Source organism: Giraffa tippelskirchi, chromosome 7 (assembly GCF_054371585.1).
Source record: "Giraffa tippelskirchi isolate mGirTip1 chromosome 7, T2T-mGirTip1v1.2.pri, whole genome shotgun sequence".
NCBI lineage: Eukaryota > Metazoa > Chordata > Mammalia > Artiodactyla > Giraffidae > Giraffa > Giraffa tippelskirchi.
In genome coordinates, this window is record NC_137281.1 from 872,428 (window position 1) to 896,858 (window position 24,431).

The following is a 24,431-nucleotide window of genomic DNA, read 5'->3' on the forward strand; positions in this document are numbered from 1 at the left end:
TTTCCGGGGAGTGGGCTCACTGGGTGAAGGCGGGACTTCCTGTGTTTTCATAGCGGTTCTCGAGGTCCGAAGGATCGGGGTTGAGGTGACATAGAAGGCGCTAGAAGACGCTTTGTCCCCAAGGACTAGAGGCGGGCCTAGAGGCGGTTCTACAGTCGGGCACAGTCGGGTTCTGCAGGGCGGCCTGGAGACGTTGGTGCCTGGTCCTTCCGGGACGCTCGGCTGGCCCCTCTCCGCCCACCGAGTCCGATGGCGGCGGCGACGGCGGCAGCGCTGAGGAACACGCCTCAGGTAAACGCTGATCCGTCCGGCCCTCATCGGCTTCATCCTAACAGACGCTAAAGCCCCGAGCGCTGGGCGCCTGCTCATGTGCCCGCAGCCCACGCCCCGGTATCGAGGACAGCGATGCGGTGGTGGGTGGGGCCTTCTGTTTGACAGACAGTATGGTGGCGGCTGGTAGAGGGCGATGGGCGGAGGGATGCGCAGGCACAGAGATGTGGCGGTCCGACTGAGGCAGGAGAATTCGGGAAACCTAGGGTCCATCTGATGACTGCAGGGAACCGTGTGTGTATGCTGTCGCATCTGCAGTGGCGGACTGAGGAGTTGTACCTTCCTTCTTGAGACCTTTGAAGCCATGGAAAATTTTCTTTAAAAAATATTTTTTTTTAATTGGAGGATAATTGCTTTACAGAATTTTGTTCTTTTCTGTCAAACCGCAACATGAATCAGCCATAGGTATACACCTGATGTGAAGAACTGACTCACTGGAAAAGACCCTGATGCTGGGAAAGATTGAAGGCTGGAGGAGAAGGGGACGACAGAGGATGAGATGGTTGGATGACATCACCGACTCAATGGACCTGAGTTTGAGTAAATTCCGGGAGTTGGTGATGGACAGAGAAGCCTGGCGTGCTGCAGTCTTTGGGGTCGCAAAGAGTCGGATACGACTGAGCAACTGAACTGAATTGAACTGATAATATATCCCGTCCCCTTTGAACCTCCCTCCCCATCCCACCCCTCCAGGTTGATACAGAGCCCCTGATCAATCAGGGAGGTGATTTCTTCTGGGTCTTTACAGGCTCCATTGGTTGCAGAGTGGACAGCAGCGTGAACAGAGCGGTTAGTGGGAGAGTGAGGAGAGAGCAGACAGCTATGGCACCAAGGTCCGGAATCTCTTCTGAGCTCTTAGGAGGAAGATGGAGATGGGGTAGATGTGTGAGGAGGTGGATTGTGGGTCTTCAGGAGTGAGGCGGTTGATGGTCTCATCTGTCTGTATCCTGGCAGGGCAGTGTGACCTTTGAGGATGTGGCTGTGTACTTCTCCTGGGAGGAATGGGCTCTCCTTGATGAGGCTCAGAGATGCCTGTACCATGATGTGATGCTGGAGAACTTTGCACTTACCTCCTCACTGGGTAAGTTCTTCCACCTGCCCCTGTGCCCTGGGCCAAGCTCTGTGCTTCTCTTTTCTCCAGGGGCAGGCAGCTGTGTCCCTAGTTGCCTGGGACAACAGTTTGTGCTGTGTTTACAAGGGCTGGGCTGAGTGCTCGCCTCCGTCTCATCTGTATCACCACAGCACCTACTGCCCCAAAGCCTCCTAGGGAAGGGTTTGTTATCACTGTTGTTTTGTCAGCCTAATGGACCCCCCTGTCTTGCCCTCTGCCTCACTGGGTGACTCTCTAGCACCATAGCACCCTAGTATAGCATGCTTCTTTCCTATAGCTCACATTTGTTTCTGACTGTGCTGGAAGTGTAGTCACTTACATAGTCACTGCTTACACAAATGTTACTGACAAACCCTTAGTTAAGGTTCTTTTTGCTTTATTTCACTTGTGGCACGTATACAAAACATTTACCAGTTTCTTTTTTTTGGCCACACTGCTGCCTTCACCATCTTAGTTCCCCAACCACAGCATGAACCCATGCCTTGACCACTGGGCCACCAGGGAATTCCCACAGATATTTAATTTGTATCCTCTTCATTTGCTGAATTCATTTATTCTAGAAGTTTTGTGGTGCAATCTTTACAATTTCATGAGCTGTGGATGCCTTTGTCTTTTTGCTTAAGGCTCCGTGTAGAACTTTGAATACTACGTTGAATCCTACTGGTAGAAGCTGGCATCATTTTCTTGTTTCTGATCTTGAAGTATTTCTGACATTTGGAGGACAGACTCCTTATTGTCCATCCTGACTCCTAGAAGCTATTCTTGGAACATGTACAAGGTCCCCATCCCAAGGGCTCAGAGGTAGGGAGTGGAAGGATGAATACTATTACCATGCTAAGAGCTGAAAGGGAGAAAATTAAAGCAGTTGAGCATTGCAAAAGAGTTGCATTAGAATAATTTTACTGGTGTAGTTGTCCAGAAGGGAAGTCAGATTCCTGGTTCTTACTACTGTGCTATCTTTCCTTCAGCTATGGCCTTAGGAATTTTTTGGTAATATTTAAAAAGCCTTCTGGTGGTCTCCTGTGTGCTGAGTTATCTGGGCCTGTTTTGGCTACTGACTTGTCCTGTCATTCCCTTATGATTTTAGTTCTCTTGAGTACATGCAGATCTTCAGATGGGGCTACAGAAGAAGTCCTCTGAGCTTCACAGGATGGACATGACTCCATTCTCAACAAGATGTGCTCAGAGCAGGCCTGACCCAGATGAATGGAAGTTGACAGAGGACATGACTTCAGGGCTTGGTTGAAATCATACCAAGAACCTATCCTGTTTTACTTCTGTATTGGTGCCATTGGCAGTAGCCACACCTCACTGCTTTCCCTTCTCAATTCTCGACACTTTGCTGACTTGTCATTTCTATTCTGATTCCAGCTGAGCTACTCTCCACATCTCTACACTGCTTACCTCACTCATTCCTCCCACTGTTCCCTACTCAGACTTTGTAGTATTCTAAAGTGTGCAGGTATATAATAATCCTTAAATACTGTTACCTTTGTTCCAGTCAGATTTTTCTGGGACTGAACTGGACTTCTACACAGCATCACATGTCATCAGCAGATATAATCCTTCTAAAATCTATTGACAGATCTTCCTCGGTGGTCCAGTGGTTAAGACTCTGTGGTTGCACTGCAGAGGGCACTGAGTCGATCTCTGTTTGGGGAACTGTCATCCCACATGTCAGGTGGCACGGCCGCAGAGAAAGAAAAGCCGCTGACAGAAAAATGAGTTAAAGCACAAACCTTTCCCCTGGGCCTTTCCTCATGTCCTGTGCCCAGTGAGACCTGCACCATTCTGTGACCTTAGGGACCCAGTTGTGCACAGCAGTTGCTTCCTCAAGCTGACTTTTCCTGAAAGCAATTTCATGAACTGATCCTTTGATGTGTTGAGTTACATTTGTGATGGTTTTGTCTCTTCTCAATAAGGTTAACATGTACTTCACCATCACTTCTTTAATTTCAGGCTGTTGGCATGAAATAGAAGATAAGGAAGCACCTTCTGAACAAAGCATTTGTATAGGAGTGTCACAGATCAGGACTCTCAAGGCAGATTCATCTCCCCAGAAGGGCCATCCCTTTGAGATATGTGGCCCAGTCTTGAGAGATATTTTGCACTTTCCTGAGCACCAGGAAACACATCTTGGGCAGAAACCATACACATGTGGAAATCGATTCTGTATCTCTGCCAACCTTCAGCAATACCAGGGGCAACACATTGGAGAGATACCCATCAGAAGTTCTGTGGACACAGCCTTGATTATAAAGAGCTCCACAACCCATGTGTCAGGGAAACCCACTGTCTATGGGGAGATTGGGAACGACTTCTTGGTCAATGTGGGCTTTTTTCATCAACAGGTCATTCACACTGAGGAGAAGCCAAACGATAGTAATGAGTGTGAGGCTGTCTCTCACAATGGAAAAAGGCATGAGAATTGGGGAGAAGGCAACAAAGGCCTCAACTGCACAGACACACTTGTTGAAGACCAACGAGTCCTCGCTAGAGAAGGGCTTTATGAGTGCAGCAAATGTGGAAAAGCCTGTACTCGAAGATGTAACCTCATTCAGCACCAGAAAGTCCACACTGGAGAAAGGCCTTATGAATGCCATGAATGTGGAAAATTGTTTACCTACCTCTCCAGCTTCATTATACACCAGAGAGTTCACAGTGGAGAAAGGCCTTATGAATGCAGCGAATGTGGAAAATCCTTTAGCCAAAGCTATAGCCTCAACAGCCATAGGAAAGTTCACACAGGAGAAAAACCTTATGAGTGCAGGGAATGTGGGAAGTCTTTTAGTCAAAGATCTAATCTCATTCAGCATCAGAGAGTTCACACTGGAGAAAGGCCTTATGAGTGCAGTGAATGTGGGAAATCTTTTAGCCAAAACTTTAGCCTCATTTACCACCGGAGAGTTCACACTGGAGAACGGCCTCATCAGTGTAGTGAATGTGGAAAATCCTTTAGCCGAAGCTCCAGCCTCATTCACCACAGAAGACTTCATACTGGAGAGAGGCCTTATGAGTGCAGTAAATGTGGGAAATCTTTTAAGCAAAGCTCCAGCTTTAGCTCACATCGGAAAGTCCACACAGGAGAAAGGCCTTATGAATGTGGGGACTGCGGAAAATCATTTAGCCATAGCTCCAACCTCAAGAATCACTGGAGGGTTCACACTGGAGAAAGGCCTGTTGAATGCAGTGAATGTGGGAAATCATTTAGCTGCAAATCTAACCTTGTTAAACACCTGCGAGTGCACTCTGGAGAACGGCCTTACGAGTGTGGGGAATGTGGAAGAGCGTTCAGCCAAAGTTCCAGCCTCAGTCAGCACCAGAGAGTTCACACTGGGAAAAGGTGCTGAGTGCGGTGAATGTTGGAAAAAACTTTTCAGCTACAAATATGACCTCATTCAACCCCAGAGATGTCATACCAGTGAAAGGCCTTAGATATGCTGGTATGTGCAGTTTCCTTCTAGTATATTTACACTGGAGAAGTTGTGACTGAGCCATCTAATGCAACTGAAAATCCACATTGGGGTGATTCCCCTTAAGTTCCAGGTATGTAGGAATCTTTAACAAGCTGTGCTTTACTTTATTAGGGGCTTCCCTTGTGGCTCAATTACCTGCCAGGCCCTTTCCAGCTTTATGTCACTGCCAGTTTCATCTTTGTCACCTAGCAGGTTCACATTGTGGAAGTTACCTCCCAACATGCTCAGGGAAGCTGACTTCTGTCCCATCCCTTTCTGTGGAGGGAAGTAATGAGTAGTCTTATCTCTTATGGCATCCTCATTCCTTTCTCATTTTGAAAGTAGGGCATGGACCTCATTCAATTTGGGCCCAGTGGACCCAGTTTCAGTTCTGTTGGTGACTTGCCAGCAGGGACTGCATTTTCAGGGACATGCTAGTTTCTGGTGACACTTCTGATTTTCCCAGCCTCCACGTCAGCAAGCTGAGAACTGCATGCCTTGTACTCCTTTGCACTTTGCAATAAAGGCATTAATGTTTCAGCCCTCTTTGGTCTGGGGGTTCTATTCACTTTATGTGAGGTTATTGGAAAAAAATTGGGCTCTGCCAGCATTAATGATGGCACAGCTTTCATGGGGGTCCTGTGCTTTGTGCGCCTCACATCAGTATGATTGAAGAATGTAGCTCTCTTTGTGGTTTTGGCCTAATGTAAATACATTGTTGCTCAGGGTCTCCTCAGAAAGACTGCAAGGCTTTGGGTTCCTGATTTGTGGACTGTGTATCAGAGTTTTTTGTGGGCTCAGAAAACATCTGAGCCATGAAGTTGTGACAACCTCCAGTGCTTCTGGAAACATGAATTGTTATTCACAGTGAATAATCACATAATGCTCAGCAGTTAACCTATGAAAGAACCACATGCCCTGATCCCCAGAATTCACTAGATAGTTCCACTGTAAGACTACAGGGCTGGAGAGAACCATGTTCGTCAAGTAACCCTGGAGCGGAGGAGATTGCAGTGAAGTAGGTGGAGTGTGCCCTAACATTGCATCAGCAGATGCTCCAGTGACTGTGCAGGATCAGTGTGCACAGATGCCTGAACATCTAGAATGTTCAGCCAAAGGCCATTGCCACAGATGCAGAGAAGCAAACAGAGAAAATCCCTTCATCCACATTGTGGCTCTATGATCAGCCAGAATTCCTGTTAACTCAGGTGGGAAGAGATCTATTCTCTTCAGTATTTGCTGCCACTAAGGCAAGGGTGCTTCTCCAAGGTCATCAGAAAAGAGAGGCAATATAGGATTGTGAGACCTGAGGGTTTTTCATTTTGGTTTTGGTTGTTCTTTGAGGCTTCCAGGATCATAGTTCCCTCACCAGTGACTGAACCCTGGGCCATGGCAGTGAAAGTGCCAATTACTAGCCACTGGACCACTAGGGATTTCTCAAGATCTGATTTCCTGGAAAGTGTGACAGACCTAGATGTTTCTTTTGAGTCATTTTGTAAATTTTTATTTGGGTGTAGTTGACATATGATATAGTGTATCTATTTGAAGTGCAGAATCTAAATATTTTGAGATTCTTAAGTGGTAATATATAAGTTCATTCTTTATTGCGGAGTAGTATCTTTTCTATAGTTCCATGGTCACTTGGGTTATTTCTACTGTGAGTTATTGTAAATAAAGGTGCTAGGATGTTTATATTTAATTCTGTATGTATGGATGGATTTTCACTTACATTGTGTTAGTAATTCAAAGTATAAAGCTTGAGTCATAGACTAGGTGAATATTTAACTTATAAAACTGACAAACTATGATCTACATTTATAGATTGTTTTTACATACCCACCAGGAGCATGTAAAATGCTTCTACATTCTGGCCAATACTTGGTATGGTCAGTCTTTTGAATTTCCTTAAATTTTGAATTTAAGGAAGCAGTCGTTTTAATTACATCTCCCTAAGGAATCATAATGTTGATCTTTCTTTCTCCACATGGTTTATTTGCCATCTGTATGTCTTCTTGGTAAAATATCTGTTCCTATCTTTCACCTATTTTTCTTTTCATTAACAAATAAATAGCTCCTTTTTATCCTCAATTTTTGTGTGTGCTATATACAATGTAATTACTACATATACTATGTAGTTTAAATTTAATCTGCACTATCCACATATTTTTAAATCTAGACTTTCAATAATATAACGAAGTCCAGGTTTGTAGTGTTTTCCAATTTTCCGAATACAAATATTCTTAGCATGGCCAATTTCAAACTAACAACATGGTGTCACTGAACATGGAGTTGGGAAAAGTTGACAGAGGTACATCATTCCAACTCAATCATACTGATCCAGTAGCAACAAATGATACAAATGATGATGAAACTTGGTCACAGCAGACTCTAACACAACACTGTAAAGCAGTTATCCTTCAACTAAAATAGTTTAACCGTCCCTCCCCCCAAAACAGTAAAATTACTATGAGGTGACAAGTTCTGAACATCTGTGTAAGGTGTAACCCCTGGGTGGGGGAAATGGCAACCCACTCCAGTATTCCTGCCTGAAAAATCCCATGGACAGAGGTGCCTGGCAGGCTACCATCCAGGGGCTTGTAAAGAGTTGGATACAACTGAACACACACATAACATATATCTGACTGAACATACAGAGTGCATGTATTTAGGATGTACATTTTTATGTTTTAATACATACTTATACCCAGAAAATCACTATTTTCATTGGAAACAAAATATAATCTATAATGCCTTTACTCAGTTAATTTAAATACTGCAATGCTTTAAAAAATAAACAGAGCAAGAAAGATATTTAAAATAAAGGCAATTCTTGAGGGGGAAAAAAAAACCCAACTGAACTTTGAGGATGTTTTCCTTAGAAAGGATCAAAAGAATGCACATTAATTAAAAATTGAGATGCAGGGATTTCCCTGGTAGTCCAGGGGCTGGGATGCCATGCTTACAATGTAGGGGACCCAGGTTCAATCTCTGAAAAGGGAACTAGATCCCATATGCCACAACTAAGACCAACCACCGCCAAATAAAATTAGTTAATGTTAAAAAATTGAAATGCAGTTTCCAGCAGTTTATTTTGGAGTCAAAACTATACTCTTCGCTGTGAATGCTCTGGGAGTTTGTGTGTTTGTTCTTTGTTGACAGAAAATTCATGGGTAAGCCATAATTTATAATGATTAGAGCTCTATGTTTGGGAATTTCAATAAATTTGAAAACAAAGGAGCATAGTTTGTTATGCTCTAGCATTCTCAGTATTATCATCTGTATTTAGGAGGAGCAAATTTTAGCCCCTAATTTGTAGTTATCCAGTACATCTAAACTAGGACTGTTTTCCTGTCACATTTCAGGTTCCATATTTCATACATTCTATAACAACATGTCCATAGCACTAAAGTTTTGGGAAGAAAATAGCTGCCAATTATTCACAGTTCCAGGGTTAGACTTTTTTTCCTAACCACACTGTGACCCCTGCTTTGGGAGCTTGGAGTCTTAATCACTGAACCACCAAGTTTTGCAGGCATCTGGCAGGGGCTAAGACAGCACTATGGGAATGAATCAAACAACCAGGAGGTCAGATCAACGGAGTGAGAAAAGATGTATGTAAAAGAAAAGATGTATGTAATTAAGTGAATCTGAATGTTTCTGGAAGGATCTACAGCCATAAATATGTTTCCTTCCAGATTTATACAAGTGGGTTGGAAACTGTGTTAAATTTATCCTCATATCTATTCTTGCCTGGAGAATTCCATGGATAGAGGAGCCTGGCAGTCTATAGTCCATGGGGTCACAAAGAGTTGGACACAACTGAGTGACTTAACACTTTCACATGTATATATATGAACAGAAAATAACTAAAGTAGTCAGCAAAATAGTAATAATTAATTAAATGAGAAAACAGAAAGGCCAGAAATAATTTTGAAGATATATCAAAAAGATGTGTTGGGACTTTGCTGGTGGTCCATGGTTAGAGTCTGCCTTCAATGTAGAGGATGTAGGCTCGATTCATGGGAGGGGAACTAAGATCCTACATGCCGCGGCGCAACTATGCCCCACCTACCTCAATTATAGTGCTGCAAACCAGAGCCCACAGGTGCTCTGGAGCCTGAATGCCCCAAGGAAGATCCCGTGGGCCACAAGAGGACCCAACACAGACAAGATGGAATGTTTTTTTAAAATATATGTTTAACATACAAATCACGTTCATTAACTTGAAGTGAGAAGTAACCAATTTTGTTTACATCTGAGACACTATCATAGATAGATATTAAGTGTCCTAGGAGGAACAGCATCTCATGGTGACTTATTAATACTCTGGTTCCATCCACTGAGATCCCTATAGCTCACTCATAATTGAAATGAACGTGCTATTCAATCTTCACATGCTTATTTCAAGAGCCTTTCCTCACCTACATAGAACTAAGTACACTACACCTTTATTTAGTTGCCCAGGGGATACCTCAAAGGTTCAGGCATCACATACGACCTCACTGGACAAGACTTTATTGGACCCATCTGTGCTCAGGCACCCAAGTATGGAGCTTCATTGATGACATCCCCTTGTGAGGGGATTTGCAAGACACACCTTCATCGTTGTGCTTACAGACAACAGACGGGCTACGGCCCCACACATTACAGCGTCATGCCAGCACAGTGAATTTCTTAGCTCCATCCAGTGTTTGTATGGGCTACTCTATTGCTGATGCGGTTAAAGAGCAACTTCTGATTTCGTCAGCTTCCATCAGCCTCAGAGGGGCCAAACCTATTGGATCTGACTTTTAGAGGCAATATATTCTGCGTTGACGACTAAGGCTTATTTATGCAGTCACTCAAAGATCATCCCGCTTTGGGGCCTTTATGAGAAAAAGTCCTAGTCAGTTCAGATGGCCAACCATTCAACAGATACTTTTTTTGGCTGCGCCACACAGCATGCAGGATGTTCGTTTCTTCGACCAGGGGTTTCTGTGACCCCTGTGACCAGGGATCACACCTGTGCTCCCTGCATTGGGTACGTGGAGTCTTAACCACTGGACCGTGAGGAAAGTCCCTAATAGGCACTTATTTTGTTGCCTCCTGGAGACTCCTTGGTCGAAGCTCTGCACACATCTCCTATGCTCTGTAGTCTCTGGGCCTATGATGGCAGTAAGCTACCCAGGGTCTTCTGGTACAAAGTGTTGTCTGTGTCAATGTCATGACATGCCATGTGAGCAGCACTGCTGGATGCTTACTCCACCCTCTTGTAAAAGAAGGCTTTCACAGGAACTGAACCTGTGACACTCTGTACCCAGTTACCTTATTTCCTCGGTTATTAAAGCAACACAACAGCCAGTAAACTCAGTGTGACAGCAAGGCCTTGATACGTGACAGAGCTGTTCCTGCAGCTCTGGTGAGTCCCACTTGCAGGAAAAGGTGGCCTTGGTCCTCAGTCTCTTGCCAAAGGCCACAGTACTGAAGGACAACACTCCTCTCCTCGATGCTTGTCTACTTGGGCATACACTTAGGATCAACCAGTAGACTCTTGGGAATACTTTGGACTGCAAGGAGATCAAACCAGTCAATCCTAAAGGAAATGAACTCTGAATATTCACTAGAAGGACTGATGCTGAAGCTGAAGCTCCAATACTTTGGCCATTTGATGCAAAGAGCTGACTCACTGGAAAAGACCCTCATGCTGGGAAAGACTGAAGGCAAGAGGAGAATGGGGGGTGCAGAGGATGAGATGGTTAGATAGCATCACCAACTCAATGAATATGAATTTGAGCAAACTCTGGGAGATCGTGGAGGACAGAGGAAGCTAGCATGGGGTGGCAAAGAGTGGGAAATGACTTGGTGACTGAACAACAAGTTAACAATGGGAGATCGCATCCTTTATTTACAGTAACGCCACCAGTACATGTGTACATGTGACGGAGCTCTCTGGAGGGCTCCATTCAGAAAATTTTGGATATAGTGCCTCAGTCATGTCTGACAGATACTCTGTCAGATGTTACATGCAGATGTATTTGGATTTTCTTAACTGGATGCCATTGTTTGGGCATCATGATCTGGACTAGTGGGTACACGATCTCTGTCCTTCACAGGCATAAGCAGCAGGTCCAACACATTCACAGCAACAGAATTTCCCCAGACCTTCCCATGCCAGAGCCACACACGCCATCCTGATCCTGGTGAGCTTCTTTGACTGTTTTTACTCTCTCTTTCATTTTGACTCTTTCTGTTGCTGATTGTAAATCCAGGCCAGTGACTGATGGACACTGTGCTACTAGCTTCCTTCACGTTTCCCAGCTTCCAGCTCCTTTGTGCTTGTCAGCAATGACACTTGTTTCTCTAAGTTCTTTGCCTTCTGCACCAGAGAAAAATGCTTTTCCTACTCTGGTTAAACATCTGTAAGTTTTCTCTCATTTTGGCATTTGGATCAATTATTCATTTTGGGGGGTTTTTTTTGCTCTTTAAAATTAATTTTTATTCTTTTAAAATAGGTGATTATCATGTGCAATATATTTTGCTACATCCTGGGGTAAAGTGTCTAAGAAGTATATTCCTGCCTTCTATTGCTAAGAGTGAAAAACTTAAGTTATGTGGTAATTAATTAACCTAATTATGCTTCGTTATCTAGTAGGGTGTCCTGGGAAAATGGAAAGAAACATCAAACTGGGCGATACAATTTGTTACCATATACTTGTTTGCACCACAGGGACCCTGATCAGCTTTGCTCCCCCACCTGACACCTCCCATTCAGGAATGTTTATGAAATGAAGGAAATTCATCTCAGGTAGGCCACTGGTTCATGATAGCTGCAAGCCTGCAAGCCCTGACTGGCATTTTTATTTCTAGTCCCCATGCCCTTATCAATGGCCAGAGAGGTCATGGCCAAAGTGACATGGCACATGTGGTTAAGCAGCCAAGTGACTATTTCTTTCTCATATAGCAAAATATACTAGCTTCTTATGTGATACTCAAATGTGTCCTGCTTCTGCGTGAAAGCAAACTGAACAATCAAGAGCCACACATCCTCCACATGGCTGAACACCCCTGGAGGCAATGTTTCTCTTCCTTCATCATAGCAGCACCAGGCACCAAGCAACTAAAGGTCACCCCTATAGCATGAAGTCCAAAGTTGTTCAAAGCAAGCAATCCTAAGTTGTTTACCCTGCTCTGCCAGGCCTTTCCCACAGAACCTCAACACAGACAGTGGTCTGAACACTCCCCACTCCTGCCTTATGTCTCATGACTACCCTGATGACTTTCCCATGTGTTTCCAGGATCTGTGAGCATTACTGTTTTCCTGTCTTTTTCTTGTAGCCACACCTGACTGACCATCTCATAAATAATACAAATCACTTTCATAGAAACTCCCTTTATTAAATGTCTGGTGCTTTGTACCATCCAGAAAATACAATCTTAACAATTCTCTGTGGAAAATTCACCTATTTTTTATTTATTTTAAATTTTTAATTGTAGTAGATTTACAATATTATACTAGTTTCATGTGTACAGCACAGTGATTCAGTATTTTACAGATTATACTCCATCAAATGTTAATGGCTATAATTCTTTATCTGATACAATATAAACTTGTCACTTTTATAAATAGGAATTTTTAATCTCTTAATCCCATACATATAATTTGTCCCATCACACTTCTGTCTCTCCTTTGATAACCATTAGTTTGTTTCTATATCTGTGTAGTTGCTAAGTCATGTCCAACTCTTTGAGACCACGTGGACTATAGCCTGCCAGGCTCCTGTGTCCATGGGATTCTCCAGGCAAGAATACTGGAGTGGGTTGCCATTTCCTCATTCAGAGGATCATCCTGACCCAGGATTGAACCCACATCTCCTGCATTGGCAGGCAGGTTCTTTATCAGTGAGCCACCAGTGAAGCCCCTAAACCTGAGTTTGTTTCTGTTTTGCATGTGTATTCATTTGTATTGTTTTTAAATTGCACATAAGAGATATCATACAGTATCATACAAGTCTCTTCTCCACTCTTAGCTGCCCTAAACCCAATGCAATGCTGTGGCATGGAGGTGGGGGGAACAGAGCATTGCCAGGTAGATAATGGGATCATTCATTCACAGGAAAACCATGAATATTGCTTTCCAGTGGAGTCATGACCACTGAGCATGGAGTGCAGTGTATGAGCAGGACTCGTGAGGAGGGGGGCAGGGACAGAGGGTGGATTAGGGAAAGAGGATTACAGTGACCAGACTCCCTTTGTCCTGAAAATAGGCAACCTGACACTGAATTCCTAATATCTGTCCATTGCTGGGAGGTAATAATTACAAGACATGCCCTCTCTGTGCCTCAAATTCCTCCCTAGGAATGGTCCATCTGCTGCCTGATAACTGCACTTGTGTCCTCCCACGCTGTTACCACTCCCAACTCCAACACTAGTTCTGTCCTCATTAGCTGCATTCATAAGGCCCCTTCTCCAGTGTGAACTCTCTGATAACCAAATAGACCTGATCTACTATTAAGATTTCCCACATTCACTGCACTCAAAAGGCCTTTCTCCAGTGTGAATTCTCTGATGATCAAAAAGACTAGATTAATAAAAGATTTCCTGCATTCACTGAACTCATAAGTCCTTTCTCCACTGTGAACTCTGATGATACCGAAGGCCAGAGCTAGCAGGAGAAGATTTCCCACATTCACTGAACTCATAAGGTTTTTCTCCATGGTGAACTCTCTGATGATACCGGAGGCCATAGCTAGCAGTGAAAGATTTCCCACATTTACTGCACTCATAAGGTTTTTCTCCACTGTGAACTCTCTGGTGATATCGAAGGCTAGAGTTAGCAGTAAAAGATTTCCCACATTCATTGCACTCATAAGGCTTTTCTCCACTGTGAACTCTCTGATGATACTGAAGGCCATAGCTAGCAGTAAAAGATTTCCCACATTCACTGCACTCATAAGGCCTTTCTCCATTGTGAACTCTCTGATGACGAAGAAGGCTCGAACTGCTAGTAAAACATTTTCCACATTCACTGCACTTATAAGGCCTTTCTTCAGTGTGAACTCGCTGATGATTGAGAAGGCTCAACCTAACAATAAAAGATTTCCCACATTCACTGCACTCATGAGGCCTTTCTCCACTGTGAATTCTCTGATGATACCAAAGGCTAGAGCTAGCAGTAAAAGATTTCCCACATTCACTGCACTCATAAGGCTTTTCTCCAGTGTGGATTTTCCTACTGGAACTGAGGTGGTGCATTTGATTAAAGGATGTCCCATAGTCACTGCCCTTATACAGCACTTCCCTATTGTGAACTTTCTGATGATATCGGATGCCAGCCAGAGTTATAAAAGATTTTCCACATACATCACAGGTATAAGGCCTTTCTCCTTTGTGAATTCTCTGATGTCTATGGAAATTGGAGTTGTTGATAAAAGATTTCCCACATTCATTGCACTTATAAGGCCTTTCTCCAGTGTGAATTCTTTGATGTACATAGAAAGAGGATTTATGGGTAAAACATTTTCCACATTGAGTGCATTCATATGGCCTTTCTCCGGTATGAATTCTCTGATGTTCAGTGAAACGGTTCTTATAGGTAAAAGATTTATCACATTCCTTGCACTGATAAGGCCTTTCTCCAGTGTGGATTCGCCTATGAATCCTGAGATACTTTCTTTGGCCAAAGGATTTCCCACATTCAGTGCATTCGGAAGACCTTTCTCTAGTGTGAACTTTCTGGTGCTGAACATGGTTACTTTGGTGAGTGCCACCTGTGAACTCACGAGACCGTTCACTAGTGAGGATTCTCTCATCTTGAACAAGTATGTTTGTGCGGCTGGAGGCTTTCTTGCCTTCGCCCCAGCTCTGATGCCTTTTTCCACTGTGAAAAACAGCTTCACACTCCTTACTCTTGTTTTGTTGATTCCTGGTGTTTTGGGCCTGTGGCTGAACTCCCATGTTGGCCACGAATTCCTTCCCAATCTCACTGTATGGGGAGAGACTCCCTGATGCATGGATTGTGCAACTCTTCAAAAATGAGAGTTTCCCCATAATATATTGTAAAAGATTCTCTCCCGTGTGCTGCTGAATGTCTGCAGTGAAACAGAACCGTTTTCCATGTGCCCCACATATGTATGCTTTCTGTCCAATATTTGTTCCCTGCTCTTCAGTTAAGTGCAAAATGTTTCTCAAGACTAGGATGCATATCTCACAGGGCTGGACCTTCTCAGCAGACGAATCTGCCCTGGGAGTCCCAATCTGTGACACTCCTGCAGATTCGCTCTGTTCAAAAGGCATCTCTTCATCCCCAACTCCAGGCCAAGAACCTGAAAACAACAGTGAAGTCCATATTGAGTTTAGTACAGGGAAATGACACCGTTATAACTGTACATCTGACAGTTGAAAGAACAAGTCCACAAGACTGTGTTCAGGAAATGGAGCTACGGTCAGACTGAGGAAGCAGCTGCTCTGTGTTACAAGGCTTTAAGGTCACAGAATAGATGAGGTCTCAGCAAACACGGGACACAAGGACTGGGTATGGAGCAAGGGTGAAAGGCCTTTTCTACAGTTCACTCTTATCAATAGCTTCTGCCTGGGCTACAACTGCTGGTGACCTTTTCTCTGCAGAACTGTATGTCCAGGCCTCAGAAAATCTGAGTGGAACAGGTACCTGGTGTTTAAGGAATATTAAAGGATACTCTTGTGTTTCAGGACATAAACAGTGTCAGAAAATACTCTGGAGAAAACACTGTGAAGACCAATGAAATAAACAGTTTAGAGAGGTGGTAGGGAATTAATCCCAGGCTGGAGTCAGAATAAAAATGAGAAGTAGGACTTCCCTGGTGGTGCAGTGGGTAAGAATACACCTGCCAATGGAGGGGACATGGGTTCGAGGCTGGGTCTGCGATGATTCCACATGCTGTGGAGCAACTAATACCATGCACAGCTACTGAGCCTGTGTGCTACAACTACTGAAGCTTGCAGGCCTAGAGCCCATGCTCTGCAATGAAAGAAGCTACCACAATGAGTAGCCCACGTACCACAACCAAGAGTAGCCCCCATTTGCCACAACTATAGAAAGCCCTTGGCAAAGCAATGAAGATCCAGCCAAAAATAAATAGATCAATAAATAATGAGAGTAGAAGAAATTGCAAGTTGGTAGTGTCAAGAATGGAGAAAAGACTATAGAAATGACTTGTGGCCAATGGTAATCACACTGAAAGCACTAGTCAAACAGGAGAGGTTCCTGGAATGACTTGAACACAGACCTGACATGAAGCTATCCCAGGTGCCATTCACCTTGGCCAGGCCACCTGCGAGGGCTCTGTGCTGAGACCAGAGTCCTGTCCATCCTGCGAAGCATGAAGGACTGTCCACTCTCAGTTCAACAACTACATGAAAGGCAAATGATACAACTCGTAATAGAACAGCAGGTCAGGTGAGTGGCCAACACCAGCCCAAAAGAACTCAGCACACAAAAAGGGACACTATTTAAATACTGCTAAAAGCTCTGATGGAACCAGATGAAAGGATGTGCAGCAGATGGAATATAAAATGTTAGGATTCCATCTCCTTCCCTTAACAATAACTGTACTGACAGAATCCAGTGAATGTAGCTCTTGGAACTCGAATCTACTGAAGATCTGCAGTTTCCCAAGTTTTCAGTCAACTTCAGTTCTTAGCCTCTGGAGCTGCCCATTCCCCAACCCAAAGTCCCTTGGTGGGCTACTGTGTACATGTTTCTAGAGCAGACCGCACACACTCTTCATGAGCCAGCATGGAAAATAAGTACCTAGTTAGTCCTCCAAATGTCAGTGATCTATAGTCTGACTGCTGGCTGCTGCTCCTGAGTGCATGTCAGTAACACAGAGGTGGACACCCATTGCTGTAAATGATACCACCAATGCATAAATCTCCTTCCCCTCTGGCTGAAGATTGTAAGGGCGAGTGTCTTACCTCCTGCTCTTCATTTTTCTGTTTTTCCCTTTTGAGAGTGAGACATTTGAGGAGTAAGGCAATCAAAAGCAAATACTGGGCTTCCCTGGTGGCTCAGTGGTGAAGAATCCGCCTGTCAATGCAGGAGACACAGGTTCAACCTCCCGTCTGGGAAGATCCCACATGCTGTGGAGCAGCTACGTGCATGTGCCACAACTACTGGACCTGTGCTCTAGAGCCTGGGAGCCACAGCTGCTGAGCCCATGTGCCGCAATTACTGAAGCCCACACACCCTTGAGCCCGTGCTCTGCAACAAGAGAAGCCACAGTAACGAGAAGCCCATGCACTACTAGAGCGCAGCCCCTGCTCACAACTAGAGAAAAGCCTATGTATCAACGAAGACCTGGCACAGACAATAAATGAATAATAATATATCATAAAAGACAACCACTTATATTGTGGAATTTTAAGTCATGGTGCACCCCCAAGGAAAGGCACACTGAAAAGCCTGTCAGTTTACATCTCATGTCAATATACAGGAAAGAGACACCCTAAAAACATCAAAAACAAGGAGAACCCCCCACCCAGCAAACCCTGGTTAATGGCAAGCACAGTATCTCCAGAGTTACAAGCATAAGATGCCAACGTTCAGTTTTCAACAACAAAAACTCAGGGCATACAAAGAAGGAAAAGACGATAACAATCAACAGCGGCTGCACCTTATGAAAATGTACAAAAAGAACAGATGGTAACCGTGCTTAGTTGCTCACTCATGTCTGACTTTTGCGACCCCGTGGACTGTGGCCCGCCAGGCTCCTCTGTCCATGGGGATTCTCCGGGCAAGAATACTGGAGGGGGTTGCCACACTCTCCTCCAGGGGATGTTTCCAATCCAGGGATTGAACCCAGGTCTCCTGCATTGCAGGTGGATTCTTTACTGTCTCTGCACCAGGAGAACCCATAGTGACTTTTAGCAAAAGACTGTCTAAAAAAGATGTTCAAATTGGTAAATAAATGAACCAAAAAAAATTTTAAAAAGCTGCCTCAATAAAATGGAACTAACAATAAAGATATAGCAAGTTATTTTGCTTTGTTTTTTTTGAGATAGTAAGTATTTAAAAAAAAAGAAATTTGGGAGCTGAAATGTACAACTGCTAAAGTGGAAAAAAAAAAAAAAACCACTAGAGAAGTTCAATGCAGAAAAACATCCCAGATTTGAGGCAAGATATGAATGTAAACATCCAAGAACATAAATGAACTTCAAGCAGGATAAACGAGAAGATCCACATTGTGGCACATTATAATCAAAGTGCTGAAACTCAGAGAATCTTGAAATCGGTGAGAGAAGTGACTCATCACAGACAAGGGGTCCCAAACAATATCATTAGCAGATTTCTTATGGGAAACCTGGGAAGGCCAGAAGACAGTGGGCTGATATGTTCAGGTGGCTGAAGGAAAAAAACCTGCCAACCAAGATTCCTTCAAAAATGAAGGAGAAATTAGCATATTCCCAGGTAAACAAAAGATGAGGAAGTTCAAGAAATGCTAAAGGCAGTCCTTCAGGTTGAACTGAAAAGACACTAAAGAGTAAAATGATACAAAGCTGTATAGAAGCAGAAAAAAAATTTTTTTTTGGCCTGCCAGCACAGCTGTCAGTATCTTAGTTCCAGACCATGGATTGAACCCAGGCCCATGGCAGTGAGAGTGCAGAGTCCTAACCACTGGACCACCAGGGAATTCACAGAATTTTTTTTTAATGTTATTGATGGTAAGCTGGTATAAATTAAAATTAGTATGCTCTAGCTTTAGGATATTAAATGTAATCCCCATGGTAAATACAAAAAAAAAAATGTTTTATAATGTACACAAAGGAAATGAAAAGGGAATTAAGATATTTCACTACAAAAAAAATCAACTAAATACTAAAGGAGAAAATAACAAAAAGTAAGGAACGACAAAGCTCCAAGGCATATATAGAAAACGAAGAGCAAGACGAAAAAAAATACCTCTCATCAATAACTGCTCTTAAAGTACATAGATTAACCTCTCAGAGCAAAACACAGACTGGCAGAATAGACTTAAAAAAACGATCCAGGAAACTCCCTGGCAGTCCAGTGGCTAGGATTCCACACTTTCCCTGCTGAGGGCGTGGGCGCAACCCCTGGTCATGGAAGGAAGAAGTCACAGGCTATGCGGCGCAGCCCAAGACAACAACAACAACACCCGTATGCTGTCGACAAAACACAAGTTGAAATTGAAAGGTAGATAAAGATACTTCATGCAAATAGTAACGAAAAGCACTCAGGAGTAGCTATAAATCATACCAAATAGTAAAGAGTTTAGAGCCAAAAAGACTACGAAGGACATATATTATGGGAAGGTTCAATGTAAGATGATGCAATAAGTATAAATAGTCACACACCCAATAGTAGATCCCTGAAATACATGAAGCAAAAACTGACAATCAAGAGGAGAAACAGACAGTTCCACAATAATATTTGGAAACTTCAATACTCTACTCTCATTAATGGATAGGAGCAATAGATTTAATTAGATAAAGTTTATACCAACTATCCTCTCTAACCACAACAGAATGTAGATCCATAACAAATTTCTGGAAATAAATAGGTTCAAGAAAATAATCACAAGGGAAATCAGAGAATATTTAATAGACTAATGAAAACAAAACACCACGTATTAAAACTACAGGATGCAGCAAAGGTAGTACTAAGGAGAACATTTATAGCAATAAATGCTTATATTAAAAAAAGAAATATCATAATCTATCTTTACAACTTGATGAACTACAAAAAAAAAAAAAAACCCCAAATTAAATAGACAAAGCATTCTGAAAAAGGAAACGATAAAGATCAGACAAATAAAATAGCCAAAACATTCTGTTCTTCTTAATAAGGTAACTGACAAGAAAAACAAGTGCTCAATTGCAGCCCTCTCTACACATTGCCGGAGAAGGCAATGGCACCCCACTCCAGTACTCTTGCCTCGAAAATCCCATAGACGGAGGAGCCTAGTAGGCTGCAGTCTTTGGGGTCGCTAGGGGTCGGACACGACTGAGTGGCTTCACTTTCATGCATTGGAGAAGGAAATGGCAGCCCACTCCAGTATTCTTGCCTGGAGAATCCCAGGGACGAGGGAGCCCGGTGGGCTGCCGTCTATGGGGTCGCACAGAGTCGGACTCGACTGAAGCGACTTAGCAGCAGCAGCAGCTACACATTGCTGTCCCACCTAAAATAAATTGAAAGTAATTGTGAAGTTCATAGTCCAGACACACAAACTCATTTAAAGACTGACAAGTAAACACGCTATGAATGCTTCCAGTACTGTGCAGGCTTCCCTTTTCCACATCTTACCAACACATGAATAAAGGCCTATTTATAGCGGTTCCTTTTACCCCATACCTCATGCCAGTTATCAAGAAAAAATTACACATCATACTAAACGGTGAAAAGCAATCTGAAGAGACAAAGGAAACCTCAAAACCAGAATCAGCTATCACAAGGATGTTGTAATTATAACACTGGAAATACAAAACAAGTATGATATATATGCTGATTAATGTTTGGTAGAGTTGGGAGTTTGTGATGGACAGGAAGTCTGGCATGCTGCAGTCCACAGGGTCGCAAAGAGTCACACACAACGGAGCGACTGAACTGAACTGAATGTTTGCTAATAGGTCAAGCAAATAGCATAAAACACTAAGTGGGCAATGTAAGTTGAGAAATGGAAGTTCAAAGAAACAACTCAAAATTCTAGAAGTCAAAAAGACTATAACAGACATGAAGAATGAATATGATGGGCTTATTGATACACTGGACACGGCTGAGGAAAGAATCTCTGTGCTTGACGTTCTCTTTGTAGAAACTTCCAAAACTGAAAAGCAAAGAGAAAAAGGAAGGAAAGAAAAGCAAATCAAAGCTGCAACACGGTGCCACCTCACACCAGGCAGAGTGCAAATCAAAGCTGCAACGCGGTGCCACCTCACACCAGGCAGAGTGGCCATTATTAAGAAGTCTACAGGGGCTTCCCTGGTGGTCCAATGGCTACGACTCCATGCTCCTTTGCTTACTGAAAAAAAAGAAAAGAAAACTTCATGCTCCCAGTGCAGGGGGCCCAGATTCCATCCCTGGTCAGGGAATTAAGATTCCACAAGATCCAGGTAAGAGTTTGCATGTAGCACCTAAAAGCTCCCAGGTGTCCCAATTAAGACCCAGAGTAGCCAAATAAATACTTACATACACACATATTAAAAACAAAAGTCGACAAATAACAAATGCTGTTGGTGCAGCCATTATGAAAAACAGTACAGATGTTCCTCAAAAAGTTAAAAGTAATGTTGCCATTATGATCCAGCAATCTAACTCCTGGGCATATATCCAGCCAAAAATTATAATTCAAAAAGATATAGACTCCTATGTTCACAGCACCACTATTCATGATATCCAAGACATAGAAACAGCCTAAATGTCCATCAACAGATGAACAGATAAGGATGCAGTATATATATACAACAGAAAATTACTCAGCTATAAAAAAGGAATGAAATAATGTCTTTTACAGCAACATTGATGCAACAAGAGATTACCATATTAAGTACAGTAAACCAGACAGAGAAAGATATCATATGATATCATTTATGTGTGGAATCTAAAATATGACAAAAGACTCCCACTGGCGGTCCAGTTGTAAAGAGTCTACCTGCCAGTGCAGGGCACACAGGTTAGACTTCTGATCTGGAACGATTCCCCTTGCCAAGAGGTAACTGTGCCCATGCACCACAACTACTGAGCCCACACACCTCATAAAGCCCACACACCCTAGAGCCTGTGCTCCACAACATGAGAAGCCATTGCAATGAGAAGCCCATGCACTGAAACTAGAGAGTAGCCCCTGCTTGCTGCAACTAAAGAAAGCCTACACGCAGCAACAAAGACCCAAAGCAGCCAAAAGTAAATAAATTACAATATATATCATATAGATTTTTAAAATAAATAAAATATGACACAAATGAACTTATCTACAAAACAGAAACACTCATATACATAGAGAACAAACTTATGGTTGCCAAGGTGGAGGGTAGGAGTGGGAGGTAGGGGTGAGCAGATGCAAGTGGTTAAGAATCTGCCTGCCAATGCAGGGGACGCGGGTTCAGTCCCTGACTTGGGAAGGCTCCACTTGCTGCAGGGCATCTAAGGCCTTGCACCACAACTGTTGAGCCACCGCAACTACAGAAAGCCTGTGTGCAGCACAAAAACCCAGCACAGAAAAAAAAAGACAAAAAGAATGTATATATAAGTGAATCACTTTGATGTACTGCAGAAATGAACACATTATACATGAAGTATACTTCTATTACACAGAAACAAAAACAAAAAACTCCAGCATATCCAAAAACTCTGGAACAACTACAAAGATCTATTCATCGTATAACTTATAAACGAAAATCTAAAACTCTGTTGCTTCTAACACCCTTTACCCATTTCATCCAATCCACTTCCCTGGCTCTGGCAACAACTAATCTGTTGTCTGTATCTGACTTTGGTGGTTGTTTTTTTTTAAAGATTCCACATGTAAGTGTAACCAGGATGACCCTTGAAGAACATGTGTTAGAATTTCTTGGATCTGCTATATATGGATACTTTTTCGTAAGTACACACAGAACCACAAGATCTGCAGTTGGAAGAATCCACAAAAGTGGAACTTCAGAATCAGATGGCTGACAACGGGACTTTGGCATCCACAAATTTCAGGAGGTGCATGGACTCCTGGAATCAATACTCCGTAGAAATGGAGTGACAACTTTGTCTTTCCCTGTCTGACTTTATCTCACTTAGCAGAATGCCCTCAAAGTCTATTCATGTTGTTGCAAATAACAAGATTTCATTTTTTTTTTAAAATGGCTGAATAATATTGAATACTATTTCATATATACCACACGTTTGTTAGCTATTCATCCATCAACAGACACTTAGGTTATTTCCATCTCTTGGATATTACAAATAATTCAGTAATAGGGGATACAAATATCTTTTAGAGATGATGATTTCATTCCCTTTGAATAAAAACACAGAGGTGGAACTGCTGGACCATATGGCAGTTCCTTATTTAATTTTGTAAGGATTCCCCATGTTCCGTTCCATAGTAGCTGCAACAATGTACATTCCCACCAGTAGGTTACACCACAGATTTCTCCACAACTTCACCAACTCTTATTTCTTCCCTTTTTGATAAGAGACGTAACAGGTGTGAAGTGGTTATCTCATTGCAGTTTTGATTTGCATTTCCCCGACCATTGGTGATATTGAGCATCTTTTCGTGTAGCTGTTTGCCCTTTGCATGTCTTCTTTGGACAAAGTCTATTCCAATCCAACAGGTTTGTTCAAAATAACACTAGCAACAATATACATTATGCATTTTTATACACAAATTCATGTATGTTTCTGTAAAAGTGACATGAATGACAGCAATGATACCATGACAACGGAGGAGAGAATGTAATAAGGATTTTTAAAAGTTATAGTAGATTCACACCACTAGTGAAACCATGTAGGGTTATTCCAATGTAGACCTCAATTGTTAAACATCAATAGTCTCAAAGCACCAATTAGAAGAGAGATTACAAGAGTGGCTGTAAAAACAGGACTCAACTATATGTTATCTCTAAGAAAGCCAGCCACTTTAGGGACTTCCCTAGTGGTCCAGTGGCCAAGACTCTGTGCTCCCAATACAGGGGACCTGGGTTCAATACCTGGTCAGGGAACTGACCGCATGCTGCAACTAAGACCCAGTGCAGACAAATTAATTAATTATAAAAAAGCCACTTTACACAAAATGCATATAGATTATAAGTGGCGGAAGTAACTATATTAAAATCAGAGCAGATTTCAAGTAAGCAAAGTTATCTTGGATAAAGAGAATGGTACAATGTTAAAGGGAACAATTCTCCAGGGCACAAAACGATCTTTAGTGGTACAGAATCCAACTGCCAATGCAGGAGACACAGGTTCAACTCCTGATGTGGGAAGATCCCACATGCCCTGAAGCAACTAGGACCATAAGCCACAACAACTGAGCCCTCACACCCTAGATAGCCTGTGTTCCACAACATGAGAAGCCACTGCAACAGAAGGCCAAGCACTGCAACTAGCTTTCACAAGAACAAAGACCCAACACAGCTGAAAATAAATTTCTTAAAAAAAAAGTCTGTGACTAATGGCAGAATGTCAAAATATGAGGCAAAAAGTAAACTACAAGTTGAACCTGCTAAAATAGTTAGAGACTTCATTCAACACCCCTTTATCAGAAATGAACAGATCCAATACACAGAAAATCTACAGGGAGGCTGCTGAACTGAAGAGCACCATGATCAATCAATGGGGATATAAGGGACACTTAGGGCCTAGTCTGGGCTTCCCTGGTGGCTCAGATGGTAAAGAATTGGCTTGCAATGAGGAAGACCCGGGTTTGCTCCTTGGGTCAGGAAGATCCTTGGAGATGGGAATGGCTATCCTCTCCAATATTCTTGTCTGGAGAATTCCATGGATAGAGGAGCCTGGTGGGCTACAGTCCATGGGGTTGCAAAGAGTCAGACATGACTGAGAGACTAAC

The 24,431-nt window shown here is 42.8% G+C and overlaps 2 protein-coding genes across 9 annotated transcripts in view; one reads left to right on the forward strand and one right to left on the reverse strand.

Moving 5' to 3' along the window:
• LOC145514434 (uncharacterized) overlaps positions 1 to 24,431 on the reverse strand; it is a 60,915-nt gene that overhangs the window by 30,270 nt on the left and 6,214 nt on the right. Inside the window, exon 3 of one of the 2 annotated variants that reach the window (XM_081512215.1) lies at positions 13,330 to 15,197. The exons of the other annotated variant lie outside the window; for it this stretch is intronic. Within the exon in view, the coding sequence (XP_081368341.1) occupies positions 13,489 to 15,197 (1,709 nt within the window). The 3' untranslated portion in view covers positions 13,330 to 13,488. Of the gene's footprint in view, positions 1 to 13,329; positions 15,198 to 24,431 lie in introns of those variants that run through there. 2 annotated transcript variants of the gene reach the window in all.
• On the forward strand, positions 77 to 6,984 carry LOC145514444 (uncharacterized). 7 transcript variants are annotated; one of them, XM_081512251.1, is made up of 5 exons: positions 77 to 291; positions 730 to 870; positions 1,079 to 1,163; positions 1,285 to 1,411; positions 3,401 to 6,984. In XM_081512251.1, the coding sequence occupies exons 4-5, from the start codon at positions 1,378 to 1,380 to the stop codon at positions 4,789 to 4,791; spliced, it is 1,425 nt and encodes a 474-aa protein (XP_081368377.1). In that variant the 5' UTR covers positions 77 to 291; positions 730 to 870; positions 1,079 to 1,163; positions 1,285 to 1,377; the 3' UTR covers positions 4,792 to 6,984. The 7 variants fall into 7 exon arrangements, with proteins under 7 accessions (XP_081368377.1, XP_081368373.1, XP_081368375.1 ...); XM_081512252.1 differs by having other exon boundaries at positions 229 to 291; positions 692 to 870; XM_081512247.1 differs by having other exon boundaries at positions 692 to 1,163.

Excerpts from the sequence above, each read along its gene's own strand:
- LOC145514444 (XM_081512246.1), top strand. The coding sequence starts at position 250 with ATGGCGGCGGCGACGGCGGCAGCGCTGAGGAACACGCCTCAG. Across the intron at positions 292-1,284 it reads CGCTGAGGAACACGCCTCAG|GGCAGTGTGACCTTTGAGGA; the intron begins GTAAACGCTGAT and ends GTATCCTGGCAG. Across the intron at positions 1,412-3,400 it reads TGCACTTACCTCCTCACTGG|GCTGTTGGCATGAAATAGAA; the intron begins GTAAGTTCTTCC and ends CTTTAATTTCAG.